At 38.6% G+C, this 15373-nt stretch overlaps 1 protein-coding gene across 1 annotated transcript; it reads left to right on the forward strand.

The window, feature by feature from the left end:
• Window positions 1-539: 539 nt before the first annotated feature.
• On the forward strand, window positions 540-1017 carry LOC149223011 (histone H2B-like). Its single transcript, XM_089385709.1, has one exon. The coding sequence runs from the start codon at window positions 561-563 to the stop codon at window positions 984-986; it is 426 nt and encodes a 141-aa protein (XP_089241835.1). The 5' UTR covers window positions 540-560; the 3' UTR covers window positions 987-1017.
• The last annotated feature ends 14356 nt before the right edge of the window (window positions 1018-15373 follow it).

A 15373-nucleotide genomic window follows, 5' to 3' on the forward strand; every position in this document is an offset into this window, starting at 1 on the left:
ATAGGAGATCATGAACTGTCAGCTGGAGCAGACTAATATAGTTGATCAATGTAAAAGAAGTCTCACGTGTTGAAAGGCTAGAGCACTGTTCTCTTGGCTTCCTGATGTGGTGTAGGAACCCTTGTGAGTCTTCATGGCAAACCGGTGGTATCAGGACACATAAAGATCCCTGAGCAGGTGAGGGCTATTTGTCGAGATCATGGTATTGTTTGCATTTCTAGAGGAGGAAAGGACATTGCAAAGCTCATCTTTGAGAGTGATATTTCTCAAATGTGGTTTTCAAGTAATTCTGCAGTGAAGCTTGAACAGAAGAACAGTGTCCATGATCATTTATAGCCTTATAAAGCATTCCTTTATTATGATCCTGATACAGTTAAATCCAGATATTATATTGTGGGAAACTGCTGCTCTGTATCCAACCGAAAAGCTGTTTGTTGAAACTCGAAAAAGCGTGGAGCATGCATGCCAAATAGTGGAAAGCAGTACCTTCAGTTTTCCAGATAGTTTTGCAAAGAACTTAAAGCTTCAAGCTTTGGTCTCGTTAGATTCGAACTCTAACAATGGCTCCCAAGGCAGATAAGAAACCAGCTGAGAAGAAGCCTGTTGCAGAGAAATCTCCAGCAGCAGAAAAGAAACCCGCTCCAAAGGCGGAGAAAAAGCTGCCTAAGGAAAGCGGAGACAAGAAGGGAAAGAAGAGGCATAAGAAGAACATTGAGACCTACAAGATCTATATCTTTAAGGTCTTGAAGCAGGTTCATCCTGATATCGGAATTTCCAGCAAGGCCATGGGAATCATGAACTCCTTCATTAATGATATTTTTGAGAAATTGGCGAGCGAGGCATCGAAGCTCGCCCGCTACAACAAGAAGCCTACTATTACCTCTCGGGAGATTCAGACCGCCGTAAGGCTTGCTCTTCCAGGGGAGCTCGCGAAGCACGCTGTTTCAGAGGGTACAAAGGCTGTTACCAAGTTTACCAGCGCTTAAATTTGGTATTTTTCTGTGAATTGAATTTATTGGTGTCTTTTGACGCCACCTATTGTATCGAATTTCAAACAAGATATTGACTCTCAGAGTTTGATGGAGACATTTGGTTCGCCGTTATATTTTTTTTTTGATCGGGAATGGAACCTATGTTATTAACAAGTTAAGATTCGGCAAGTTGAGATTCTAATAACGTTCACAAGTTGGCATGACCCCGGTTGGCATGATCCCGGACTAAACACGCCCCAGCTTTCAATTCTAAGTGATCAAGAACAGCCTTAGTCCGTGGAAACTTCTTTACCATTCACGATACAATAATCTATATATGAATCTCTGCGATTGTTGCAGAAGAAATCGACACGTAGACTGTGACGGAGATTCATCCGTTTAACTCGCGACAAACTACATTTGACTTATTCATGCCCAGATCAAAAATATGAGAGAATGCCAGACCATTTCAAACAATGTAGAAGCAGAGTCGAGTCGCATATCAATAGGAACAGTTTTGTGTAATTAGCTGGGTAAAATTAACAATTTTTTTTTTTTTAAACTTGAGTAATTTGATTTTAGAGAAATACCCACATAGCAAACAAAACTAGTTATGCATGCATGGGCCCATAGGCCTCAAGGGTTCAACTTGGGCTCTGATACCAAGTGTAAGGACCACGATTCAGACTAAGAAAAGAAACGCATTGAAATTTCAAATTTATTTAGCACACACATTCCTGACACTCATTTCAGGAAAACATATCATAACATTTACATATGTTTAACTAAGATCAATAGTAATGAAATACATGTGTACCGTTCACCAGAAGGCGAGACTCCGCTTGCTCTGTTGTTGCTGGTATTCCCTTGTAGCTGGTCACCTCCGCGAGTGAATGATGACGCACTTGATCCGAATGCGAAGACTCACCGATTAACCTCCCAGCGTACTCCTTGGGTACTCTTCTTCCCCGCAGACCCCCGAGCTGCAATGGGGTTGTACAATGGAGACAAGCACTAGCTAGTAGAGGAGAGCACGCCTTGGCTCAAGAGTCCCCTCTCTAAATCCTCTACCTCACCAAACTCACTATAGCTTCGTAATCACTGCTCTCACAACATCTCATCCATCCAACAATAGGGTTCCCAAAAAGTCCCTTCTTCCATGGCTTGCCCCTTCTTTTATAGGAGTCCTCATAGGTGACACTTGTCATGTCATGCATAATTAATTATTTTTTTTATAATTCAATAGCTTGATTATTCACCCACCCATGTGTCATTCTCACATCAAGGGTCTCCCAAAATTATTTACTTAAATTTTTATTTAAAACTAATATTTTCCTCACCTCAACAAGATTCCTATTTCTTCTCTTAGTTGTCTCTTTATTCCCTCCTTTTATTCCTTAATTTGTGTTCATTACTTGAAGTCAATTAATGAGTCAAGATTTTATCCCCAATCTACTCCCTAATTTAACTCGGGTTATCTCCTAGATGGATATTCTTATGTTGGTTGTTGACACATGGAGCTTCTCTACATTTCTCTAAATTTAATTTATTATTCTCATTTTAATTCACCTTCTCCTTTTCTTAATTAGGTTTAAATTAGTTTAGGATTAATCTTTATCCTTACCATTATGTTTGTCTTTCCCCTTTTTCCTAATTAAACCACATAATCTTCCTAGTATTTTCCAAAATGGGAAGGGTAGAGTTTTTAAGGTACTCTATTTTAATTCTTCCTATGATCCTCCTTATTCCAAGTTTTATTTTGATTTAATTACATTGGTTTCTAATCATCATTTACCCTTGATGTAAATTTACCTAGTTTTCATTCCTTGCTTATATTTATTTATTATTATTTATTTTTAATGATTCCAAGGATGCCAAGTTTGGTTGTGCCCTTCAAGAACTTCCCTAGAAGTTCCAAGGGTGCCACACCTAATAGCTTATTTGTGATGTCAAGGGTGCCAGTTAGTTGTGCCCTTCAAGAACTTCCCTAGAAGTTCCAAGGGTGCTACACCTAATAGTTTATTTGTGATGCCAAGGGTGCCAAGTTGGTCGTGCCCTTCAAGAAATTCCCCTGAAGTTCCAAGGGTGCCACACCACTTGCCCTTCAAGCATCCAGTGATTACGAGGGGAAAATATAGTGCAACGTCATAGACCACTATCATCTCTTATGTTGCCTACTATAGTGAGACTAATGCTGTCGGGGATCAAGGAATCTGCCTTGATGCACGCCCCCCGGTAAAGTCCTCATGAGCGACCCAACTTTGGAACCTGCCCTCATGGCATCGTGATCTTCAAGGCGAAGGTGCTTCAACCCTTCCAGCCCAAGTCACGGCGGGAGTGCTAGTGGGTGGGATCAGGGACTCTGTCCCACCCCTCCCATGTAGTTCCATCCACTTGTACAACCCCATCACCCATATGTGAGTCATTCGGTCAAGCAACTAATCTGTGCCTGCAACCATTAATATATCATCAGAATATAGTTAAACATATATGGCAGATTCTAAGATCAACTTAGACTTTCAAAGATAAAATAATATGAATTTTCGTCAAACCAGGGGTCATCAACTCGTCATATGCGAGTGCCTCTGATGGTTCCCCGCCATACTCAATAATCATCAGTAACACAGTTTCTCAATGTTAGTCAATTATCATAATAGCAACATTAACAATTCCTGGTCATTCACATCATTGTCCATTGTAAGTCTGAACTATAGGGGACACATCCCTAATGGCTATCATCAATAATCATCAATGGAGACATACATATTCATTAAGCTATCAACATCGTAACATCGTAGAAATATACCTATCCATAAAATTTGTCCTCATTATGCTTTTAGAGAGCGCATACATATTCTTTACTACCCTCATCATAATTTCAAATAGAGACCAACTTAACTATTAATATTGCAATCATCAGAATACTGATAGATAAGATACATAACCATTCATGCTACCATAATATCAATGGAAAGCATTCATAAACATCACAACCATGAATATCTCAATCGCTAATAATAGTGTCATGGGTCCAGATCCTCAATCTGAGGTCCTCGAAGAATAGAGTGTCTAAGATAATGTCGTATCAGGGTCAGGAAACTAGAGTGGGCACTACAATATCTAAGACTTAAAGCAAAGGACTTAGTAGTGTAAGTCCCTTATGTCAAATTCTTCGGGTTTGACTTTCTTTGGATCTTCTTCTTCAGCAACATTGGCTTGATCTCTCTCTCTTCTTGTTTCTTGGATTGTTGGGACAGTCACTCCTGTAGTGACACTTCTTATGACATTGATAGCATTCTACCTTAGACATGTCAACTTTCTTCCTTGGTCCTTTCGATTTATTTCCTTTATGTTGAGCAATGTAGCCATTTGATACTCCTTTACGATTGGCAACTAGAGAGATCCTCAATTCTTCTTCACTGTAGGCATTCCATAGTACTTCAAAAGTGGGAGCTTCCTTCCAACTGTTAAGTCCTGCAGCAAATGCACTCCAAGTAGGTGGCAATCCTAATAGAGCAGTGATCACGAGTTCTTTGTCTGGAACAATTTCATCAATGGTCAAAATATCATCCTTGATTCTTGATATCTTCACAAAGAAGGGGGGCACTGTGTCTTATTTATTCATCTTTGTGGTCCTTAGCTCATTCTTCAAACTTGCTACTTGACCAATGTTCTTAATAGTGAATAGATTTGGCAAGGCTTCATACATTTCTTGAGCATGAATGATGTTGGTTATGAATGGGACAAGGTTGTCCTTTATTCCTTCTACCATTAGGCCACCAATTCTAGTTCCCTGAATTTCACTTTATCAGCATCACTGGATTCATCTGTAGGCTTCTTTACTTTTCCTTTGACCAAGTCTAGTACCTTATTCTTTTCAAGGATGAGGTCAATCCTCTTCTTCCAAGATCTGTAGTTTGAGGCTCCTTCGGGTTTGTTCTCTCCCTTGATTGTGTTAGACATCTTCCTTGAATATAGTAGACTCTTTCCTTGAGATAGTCCTTTTGAATGGTTCCTTGATCAAGTTCTTGAGACTGCCTTTTTCCTCTTTCTTCACCACAACTCTAATACCATGTTAGAAAATCAGAAAGGCAAAAAGATTTTCTTATTCTTGATAATTACTTATGTTGTTCTTGATTTTTTATTACGATTTTTTATATCTTCTTTATTTTAGTTCATCAAGCAATTACCAAAGCAATAGCACATAAAACAATGGACACCATATGTAGGCACTATGCCAGGGCGAAACCCCCCTCGAGGGGAAAACCTAGTGAAAAATCTCTTCCTTTCAATAGTATTCTTTGAGACTCTTCACCCTATACAAAGACCAAACCTTCCCTCCACACCAAGTCAACCTCCCAGATCTTCGACCTGTCTTCCAACAATTTTGACTATGTAGTAGCTTCCAACATCAGCAAAACTTGGAAAACTTCGATCTCCCAATCTAGGGCATGAAACAAAGAGAGAGAGGCACCAAAATTTCGTTTTTCTTCTTCTCCTTAGACTCCACCCAACTCGCACTTCCTTTGGCTTCTCGGCTTCATACTTCACACTTCCCAGCTTCCTTAGAGATATCGAACTTGCTTGAGATGAAGTGCTCCAAATGAATTTGACTTGCTTCTATTTATAGGCTTCAAGGGAGGTCGAATTGATGTCCTTAGGCCGACTTGATGTGGAGGATACATAAATTACATTTGACTCAATACTTAACCTTTTTACATGATTCAAAAGCCCGAGAAGGGTCCTTTAAAAGTACAATGACTCAATTGACTCAGAATAAATCCTAGAAGTCATCAATGGGGACTTTGACCTAAAACAGGTTGACCCAAGCATGAAACCCATGCTTTAATAAGTCACAGCAATAATAATAATTATTATTTTCTTTATTCTTTTGACAAATACATTACAAGATTTCTCAAATACATTAAATGATGATCGAACCTAGTTACATTTTCCAACACTTTGTACCTCTCTCTCTCTCCTTGATGGCACCCATACCTCTCGCTCTTACTTAATGATGTGTTACTCTCTCTCTATTAATGGATTCACTGCATTCCTCTTACAGTCTTACCTGCGTTAAAGCTTCGTCATAAAAGATTCCTCTTGCGCACTCTTCTATGCATATGTTACACTCTCTCCTTCAAGGTGTGTACCCCTCTCTCTCCTTTATGGCATGAGTTACAAGGCATGCATACCTCCTCTCCCTAAATTGGCATATGTAACTCTCCCTCAAGGCATGCGAGTTACTTCTCCTTTTGGCTCAAACTCCTTGCTCCTATATATATGTGCCTCATATCCTCTCTACTCGTGCATTGTGAAAGGAAAATTCAAACTTGTGGAAGAGAGAGTTGGAGATACTAGAAAAGGATTGAGAGAGAGAGAGACTTAGAGAGTAAGAGCAGAATTTGGTGAGACAAAGTGATTCGGTGTTTGTATCAATTGTTGCTATCAGAGAACTTCTTGATACTACTATTTCATATTTTGGTGAACTTACGCATTCTCTTGATATCTCATTGTATTCTATTTCGCTGTTGAACAATTGATTTCTAATAGAAGAAGAATCTAGTTGGGTTTTCCCCTTGTTGGTTTTGCCCCGATCATTGAACCTAAATGATTTTTGTCTCATTGTGTTCTTAGTTGTCTTCTTTTGATCTATATGGTTTATGTTATATCTACAATTGCTTAACTAATATTGCAGCAGAAAGAAGTTTCATAATAAGTAATTGTTTCAGCATAGAACATCAAATTTTCAAGATGGTATCAGAGTTTTGGTGAAGACAAGTCCAAGAAGTCAAGAGTTTCTCCCTTCTCGTTTTCTGCAGAAATATCACTCACTGTCTCAGCTCATTTTCTACTGAAATGTCATTTGTTGTCCCTTCTATTTGCAGTTCATTTTCTGCTGAAATTCTTCTTCTTGTCCCTTCTATTTGTAGCTCATTTTGTGCTGAAATTTCTCTTGTTGTCCATTCTATTCACTACTGAAATTTGTTTGAGCATATCAAGATGTCTTCCTCTTACTAAGGATGAAGAGAAGTTGGTTGATGCGTCGAATTTCTTCCCTTGGAAGGCCAAATTGGATATTACTCTTGAGAAACATTGTATTTGAGTATGTGGAATGAGAGATAGCATAATCAACAAAAACTCCAATGTTGTTACCAAGCCCAGATACAAGAAAGGAGAAGTCAAGGCTAAAAAAATTATACTTGATTCTCTTGAAGACCATCTCATCACCTGTGTCTCCAACTTGAAGAAATCCAAATAAATGTATGATAAGTTGATTGGAATGTATCAAGTGAATAACTTGAGCCAAATTCTTGCTTTGAAAAATTAACTCAAGGATATCAAGATGAACAGAGGAGAGACCATTCAAGCATACTTCATGAGGATCTCTAGAATTAAAAAACAGTTGTCTATAGTTGGTGAAGGAGCTTGTGTTGATTACACTTGGAGGACTTTCTCCAACTTGGAAAACTTTTATTACCACCATCAACAACAATGAAAAGTTTCCTACATTTGATGAGCTCCTGGGAAAGTATAGTCAAGAAGAGACCTGAATGATTTCCAGAGGAGGAATTCCCAAGCATGAAGAAGGAGATGTTGGAAATACTGAGAGAGGGGATGAATCAGTGTTTCTTTTCAATTGTTATTTTTACCAGTTAGGTCACTTATATTTAGAACACAAAATAAACAATAAGAATAAATGGTTTTAATAATTTCTTCTTTACAATGAATCAAGTAAAATATATGTAGGGCTTCAACCGTAGATGAAGACACTAATATTCAATCTTCCACGCTCCAACCTGTATCTTCCAAGCACCAAATTGGACTTCCAAGGCTCCAACCTTGTCAATTTTGAGGCACCAACCCAACCCCAAGGGCTCCAACCCTATATCTAGTTCAAGCTCTGGCCTGGTTTCTTGAGGACTCCGACCCTCACTTTACTTCGTCAAGATGTATTTGGTTATACTTCACGGCTCCCAATGTCTTCTTCAACAAGCCCTGTCAATCTTCAGCTATGCCTTTACTTAGTCTCCACGTCACATCATCAATGACAGCCTTGTTCTTCACATGAAGGTGTCACCACTGCTCTTCATGTTACCCAAACAAAACTTCTTGAAGGTCACCTCATGATTGCTTCAATGCATCATGGTCTTCAATGATCTCCACAAATCTTCAATATGTTGCTTCACAAAGTTCTCCAACTCTGCCCTCTTATGTTCTCAAGAGAAGACTTCAACAAGCTCTATTTGTCCAATTCCAAAAAATCAACACTTAGACCACGACAACTATGACAACTTCGACCACAGCAACTTCAACCAAGGCAACTACGACAGCTTCGACCACGGCGACTACGACAACTTCAACCACGGCAATTTCAACCACAGTAGCTTCAACTACGGCAGCTTCAACTATGGCAATTGTGAGAACTTCGACCACAACAACTATAGCAACTTCAACCACGGAAACTACGACAGCTTCAACTATGGCAGCTGCGACCACCGCAATTATGGCAGCTTGAACCACGGAAATTGACAACTTATCTGCTCCTAGCTCGAACCTGTGGGAGACAATTTAACCCGAGAACAATTCCACAAACTTGTCTTCCTTGCTTTTCTAGGTTTTGGATTCTTCTCTACCTCTTCTCTTGTCTTCACCAAAAAATCTGAGCTTGAATGGACGAATTTAGGTTTACATTTATAGTGATTTCGTTTATAGCTGAAGGGACATGTCTATTTGAAGTGAGGCCGACTTGTATGATCGGGTGTAAATCATCTCACTGCTAGGAATAATTTCCTTAACTTAAAAATTCAATATCTCGCAAACTATTGGGAGTTTCGGGGAAAATAAAGGCTCGTTAGAAAGAGGAAAAAATCATCTTTAAGATGGTTTAGGATCCATTTTGAAAGGATGCCTCCAAGGTGTCCAAAATAATTTATCTTTGTGACTGTCCTTAAATTTTATGCATAAAAAGTTTGGGACAGCATGAGGAATGTTTGGGACAGCGTGACTTCTTCACTCTTTGGCTTCTTCATTGTTATCAATGTCATCATAGGATCATAGAGTCATTATGAAGGAGTGTAGCATCCATGTAGCATGATGCATCAACAATGTCATCATATACTAGTGCAATCATAGTGCAACATCATTAGGAGTACTCCAAAATAGCCTTCCAACTATGTTATCAAGACCTCATCAATTGTGGTCATTCGTCAAGAGTATGACATCATCAAATGTAGTCCTCCATATGTCATCAAGGGCTTCTAAGTACTTGGCACTTGGGACTTCTTAAGACTTCTCATGAGTGACTTGACATATTAATTGATGACATTCTTATCAAACAAGAGTTATGACATCATCATCTTGAACCAGGCATCTATTGTCTTCAACCTTATAATCGCATTCTAGGGTTTCATGATATTCATTAGGCATCTCAAGAATATTTTCCATCTCGACCAATGCCATATTGACATCAATGACAACATTGATTAACAGGAGAACATATTGCCATTGTTGTCCAAAGCAAGAAGCAGAAAGTAAGAAGAGGTCGTCATTGCTCAAGAAATCTTGCTCCCAAATCCAACAGTTCTTTCAAATGGAACAAAGACTTATCAAAGTTCCAATGCTACAATTCCCATAAGCATGGTCATTATGCTTATGAATTATTAGAAAGCAAAAGAGCATCGAGATCCAACTACAACAATCATACCAACAAATCTAATTATGTAAGAAGAAGAGAAACTCCTTCGACTCGTAAAGAAAACTATCATTCTTCAAGGAACCCAAGGTATGATAACAATGCAGTTGAAACACAATCAAAATACTTTCTTGTTTCGGTGCTTTCTAGTTCCTCTCCTACATATTCTTGTGATAGTGGGTTGATTGATAGTGGTGCCTCAAGAGAACTGGGTATAAGGAATTTCTCTTGTATCTAGTTGAAAGGGAGACATATTTGAAAATCATCCTTGGAGATAACTCTACATATCTTATAAAGGGATCTGGTTTTGTTTCTTTCCATCTAGATCAAGGTAAAACTATGGCACTTCAGGAAGTTTTATATGTACCTAGTTTAAAGAAGAATTTTGTATCCATATCTGCTTTAGAAGATAAAAGAATAAAAATTGTTTTCATAAATGGTAAAGTTCTCACTTGGTCGATGAGATCGAGCCTGAGAGATGCCTTAACTCTGGGATCAACATGTGAGGTTTGTATAAAGTCAATGGTAGACCAATCTATACATTGATCCATGATAGTAATCATTAAAGTGAACTTTGGCACCAAAGGTTCGCTCATCTACACTATAAAGCATTACCTCATGTGAAAAGATGGTTTCTAGAATGTCGGAGATTAGAGCAGATCCTGATAGAGTTTGAAAAGGGTGCACAAGTGGAAAGCAAATAAAGGGACCATTTCCTTAAAGCAAAAGCAAAACCAATCAGGTACTTCATTTTGTACATTTTGATTTATGTGGACCTGTGCCTGTAACTTCTCTTGGTGGTTATTTGTATTATATAATCTTTGTAGATGATTTTTCTCATAAGGCGTGGATTTATTATTTGAAGAATAAAAGTCAAACACTTAACATGTTTAAAGACTATAAAGCTCTAGTAGAAAAACAAACTAGAAAGCAAATCAAAAATTTTCAGATCTGACAATGGAGGAGAGTTCACTTCCAATGATTTCCTTGACTTCTACAAAGAAGTTGGAAGAAGGAAAAAGACCATCTTACCATACAACCTAAAAAAAATGATGTGGCCGAAAGAAAGAATAGAACTATCATGGAAGCAGTCAAAGCTATGTTGCATGATCATAAATTACCAAAGTTCCTATGGGGAGAAGTTGCTAACATAGTTGTTTGTGTTCAAAATAGATCCCCTCACTGTGCCCTAAACAACAAGACTCTTGAAGTCTTCACTGGTGAAAAGCCCATGGTGGGACACTTGAGAATATTTGGTTGTCCTATCTACTTTCATGTGCCAAAAGAAAAGAAGAACAAGTTGGAAGCTTCAGGTAAGAAAAGTATGTTGGTTGGTTATTGTGAGAATTCTAAACTTATAGAATATACATACCTGGACAAAGAAATATAGAGTATAGCAAGGATGTAACATTTGATGAAGATGCAGATCTTTGTAAGGAAAGAGACACTCTTCCTCCTGCTAATGTTGATAGACAAGATAATGTATTTGAAATACAAGAAGATCTTGAGACTAAAATTGATCTTAATGATGAACCCATGGAGCCCTTGGATCCTCCTCAATGTGATCCTCTTGCTAGAAAGACACCATTATGGCTTCGTGACACTTTACAAGATGTTGATAAACATGCTACCCCCAAAGAAACCTTCAGAGAAAGCAAGAAACCATGTCGGTTCCAAGGATATGTTGTAGCCATGAGCAACATTATTCAAGCAAAACCATGCACTTTTGAAGAAGTTGTGAAAGATCAAGTATGGAAAGATGCAATGGTTGAAAAATATGAGTCCATCATTCATAATGATGTATGGGAAGTAGTTCCTGGACCCCATGGTAAGTTTGTTGTGTCTTGTAAATGGTTGTATAAAATTTGCATGTTTTTTATGGCAGTATTGAAAAGTATAAAACTAGATTTGTGTCTAGAGGTTTCTCTCAAAAAGAGGGAATAGCCTATGATGAGATTTTTGCAACTGTTGCCCGATACACCACCATTCGATCTATTATGGCTCTAGCTATTGGCCAGGGATGGACTCTTCACCAAATGGATGTCAAGACTGCGCTTCTACATGGTTTTCTCAAGGAAGAAGTATTTGTGGAGCAACCACAAGGCTTTGAAGTACATGACCGGAAAACTCGTGTGTAGACTAAAGAAAGCCCTCAATGGTTTGAAGCAAATTCCAAGAGCTTGGTATGCTCACATGATAGCTTCTTGATGAAGCTTGGTATGCTCGCATTGATAGCTTCTTGATGAAGCTTGGTTTTACAAGAAGCAATGTTGATCCAAATATTTACTTCAAAACAATCCAAGGTATGCTTTTGATTTTAGTATTATATGTTGATAATTTATTTTTGACTGGTGGTGAACCTCTTATCCTCCAATGTAAGAGGGAGTTAGCTTCTGAATTTTAAACGAAAGGTCTTCACTTGATGCACTACTTTTTGGGTTTAGAAGTATGGCAAAGACCTATTGAAATTTTCCTTTCTCAAGGAAAATATGTTGTCAAGCTACTAGAAATATTTGGCATGACAAAATGTAAGTCCATGAATACTCCAAAAGAGATGAATTTCAAGAAGCTATGTGGTGAAGTTGTGGGACCTGATTTGGATAATGCTTCTAGTATCAACAACTGATTGGGTCACTGAAGTTCTTAGTAAACACTAGACCGAACATATGTTTTGTTGTCGATACTCTAAGTCAATATAAGATTAAGCCATCACATGCACACTGGATTGTTGCAAAACATGTGTTGAGATACCTGCATGGGACCATCAATCTTGGAGTGAAATATATTGTCAGAGAAGTAAGACTACTTGGGTACTCTTATGTTGATTGGGTCAATAACTTTATTGACAAAAAGAGCACATTGGGTGTTGCTTCAGCTTGAGAACTGCCATGATATCTTGGATGAGCAGAAAACAAAAGTTTGTAGCCCTTAGCACAGCTGAAACCGAGTACCTTGCGGGTAGCATGGCTAGTTATGAGGTAGTATGGCTAAGGAAACTCTTTGGAGAGTTGTTTAAGCATGTATTGGATGCAACGATAATTTACTATGACAATAAGAGTAGGATTTGACTCACTGAAAATTGTGTGTTCCATGACAAGTCCAAGCACAATGAGATCAAATATCACTATATCCAAGATATGGTGCAGAGAGGAGCAGTGAGACTCCATCATATTGTGACTGGTGATCAAATAGCTAACATACTTACCAAGCCTTTTGCCAAAAGGAAAGTTCTTAGTTTTTAGAGAGCAGCTCGGATTGATGGATGTGACCCTTCCTAGAGGGGGGGAGGGGGAGGCTCATGGATGACAGAGATGAGACTTGGTTGCGTGTGATCCTTGTCAAGTGGTAATCCCCCCAAGCATAGGCAAGACTTGGTTGTGAGTGATCCTTGTCAAGTGGTAATCCCCCCAAGTAGAGATGAGACTTAGTTGTGTGTGATCCTTGACAAGTGGTAATCCTCCCAAGCAAAGATCAGATTTGGTTGTGCCAGATCCTTGTCATGTGTTGGCAAGTGGTAATTCCCCCAAGTGAATATAGGGTGATGGATGAATCTCCTCTATGATGATTCTTCTTCATTAGATTGTAACATCATTGTTCCAAAGCAGAAACCTTTGTTTCAGAAAGAAATTCCTCCCTCACTGAGACGGAATGTTGAAAATTGGTAGCTAAGGGATGAATTTCCTTGAATAAAATTTCATTTCTGACTATTCTAGAGTGACTTTCTAAAAATAGAATCATGCCTATCATTTCAACATGACTTTCCAAAAATAGTAAATCCCCTTGTTTCAATTGGTAATCAAGTATAGATGATGGAAAATCACTTAACTTATCAATAATCAATCTTAATTGTTCAATTGTTTTTATCTAATCATTAATATTATTATCATCCTTATGATACTATAATATTATTATCTAAATCGAAATACATGTCACCTTTCCTACTTGGCACTCAATCATGCCACTTCGTACCTCTCTCTCTCCTTAATGGCATTTGTACCTCTCTCACTTAATGATGTGTTACTCCCTCTCTCTATTAATGGATTCATTCCATTCCTCTTACACTCTCTTACACGCTTTAAAGATCCGTCATAAAAGATTCCTCTTTTGCACTCTTCAATGCATATGTTACACTCTCTCCAAGGCATGTGCACCCTTCTCTGTCCTTTATGGCTTGAGTTACAAGGCAGGCCTGACTCTCTCTTGTATGGCATGAGTTACAAGGCATGTGTACCTCTCCTTAAATCAGCATATACAAACTCTCCCTCAAGGCATGCAAGTTACTCCTCCTTTATGACTCGAACTCCTTGCTCCTCCTATATATGTGTGTCTCATATCCTCTCTACTCACTTGCGCATTGTGAAAAGAGAATTCAAACTTGTGGAAGAGAAATTTGGAGAGACTAGAGAAGGATTGAGAGAGAGAGAGAGAGAGACTTGGAGAGTAAGAGCAGAACTTGGTAAGATAAAGTGATTCAGTGTTTGCATCAACAGCTGCTATCAGAGATCTTGCTATAAATATTTCAGATTCGGATGAACTTACTCATTCTCTTGATATCTCACTGTATTATGTTTCTCTGTTGAGCAATTGATTTCAATAGAAGAAGAATCTAGTTGGGTTTTCCCTTTGTGGGTTTTGTCGTGGTCATTGGACCAAAATTCTGTGTCATTGTGTTCTTGGCTGTCTTCTTTTGATCCATATGGTTTATGTTCTATCTACAATTGTTTCACTGATATTGCAGCAGAAAGAAGTTTCATAATAAGTAATTGTTTCAGCATAGAACATCAAATTTTCAACAGCATTGAGGCTGTTTTAGGCAACCTATTGCCTAAGGAGTGGAACAATAGGCATGGAGGCACCAATGCATTGGAAGATTTCATTGAATTGTGGGAGGTGACTTTGACAGCTTTCAGGAATGGGTGGAGATCTTTCCCTTTATTCAACAGAGTTGTATCGCAGATTGAAGTGTGAATGGAACTCACTGTTTGGGCATGAAAATTTGCATCATCATGGATTGGACAGTTGCACTGATCACCCAAGTCAATGAAGACATGAGTGAATCCAATGTACAGAAGGATTGCAAATTGGTCGAAGTACCAAGGCAACAGTGACTTTGAAAAGTGCAACTTTGGACAATTGTGCATCCCCTGTGAAAGATGAATTGCAATGTCAACTGTAGGTAACTGCCGCAACAGTATAATTACAACAGCGATAGTAACAATTGGACGGATCACCCAACTAGTTCAAGACTTGAGAGGATCCAGTGTATAGAAGCATGCCAAATTGGTCGAAGTACTAAGGTAGAAGTAAGTACTAAAGTAGCTGTAATGCAACATTAGATAGTGGTGACGTTCTTAGTGAAATATAAGTTGCAGAAGCAGCAACAATAGGCAGCCACAACAACATTGGACAATTAAGTCACTGATGCAACAACATTATTCAGTTGAGTTGCTGCAACAGTAGGCAGCAACAGCAACATTTGACAGTTGAGTTGCCACGGTAGTAGAAGGCAGCAGCAGCAACATTGGTTAATCAAGTGACCTCCTTAGTGAAGGTTTGGTCACTGCAGCAGCAGCATGGACATCAAGGGAGCAGTATTTAGAGGATTTCATGAGAGGCACTAATGTTCAAAGGCAATTCGAGTAGTGGACAATCACACAATGACACGTAGTGACATCGCAAAGTGGTTTAAAGTAGTCAACTATAGAGG

The sequence above is a fragment of the Pinus tabuliformis genome, chromosome Q, assembly GCF_031772625.1.
Source record: "Pinus tabuliformis cultivar Carrire ecotype Pingquan chromosome Q, CPIR1, whole genome shotgun sequence".
Lineage (NCBI taxonomy): Eukaryota > Viridiplantae > Streptophyta > Pinopsida > Pinales > Pinaceae > Pinus > Pinus tabuliformis.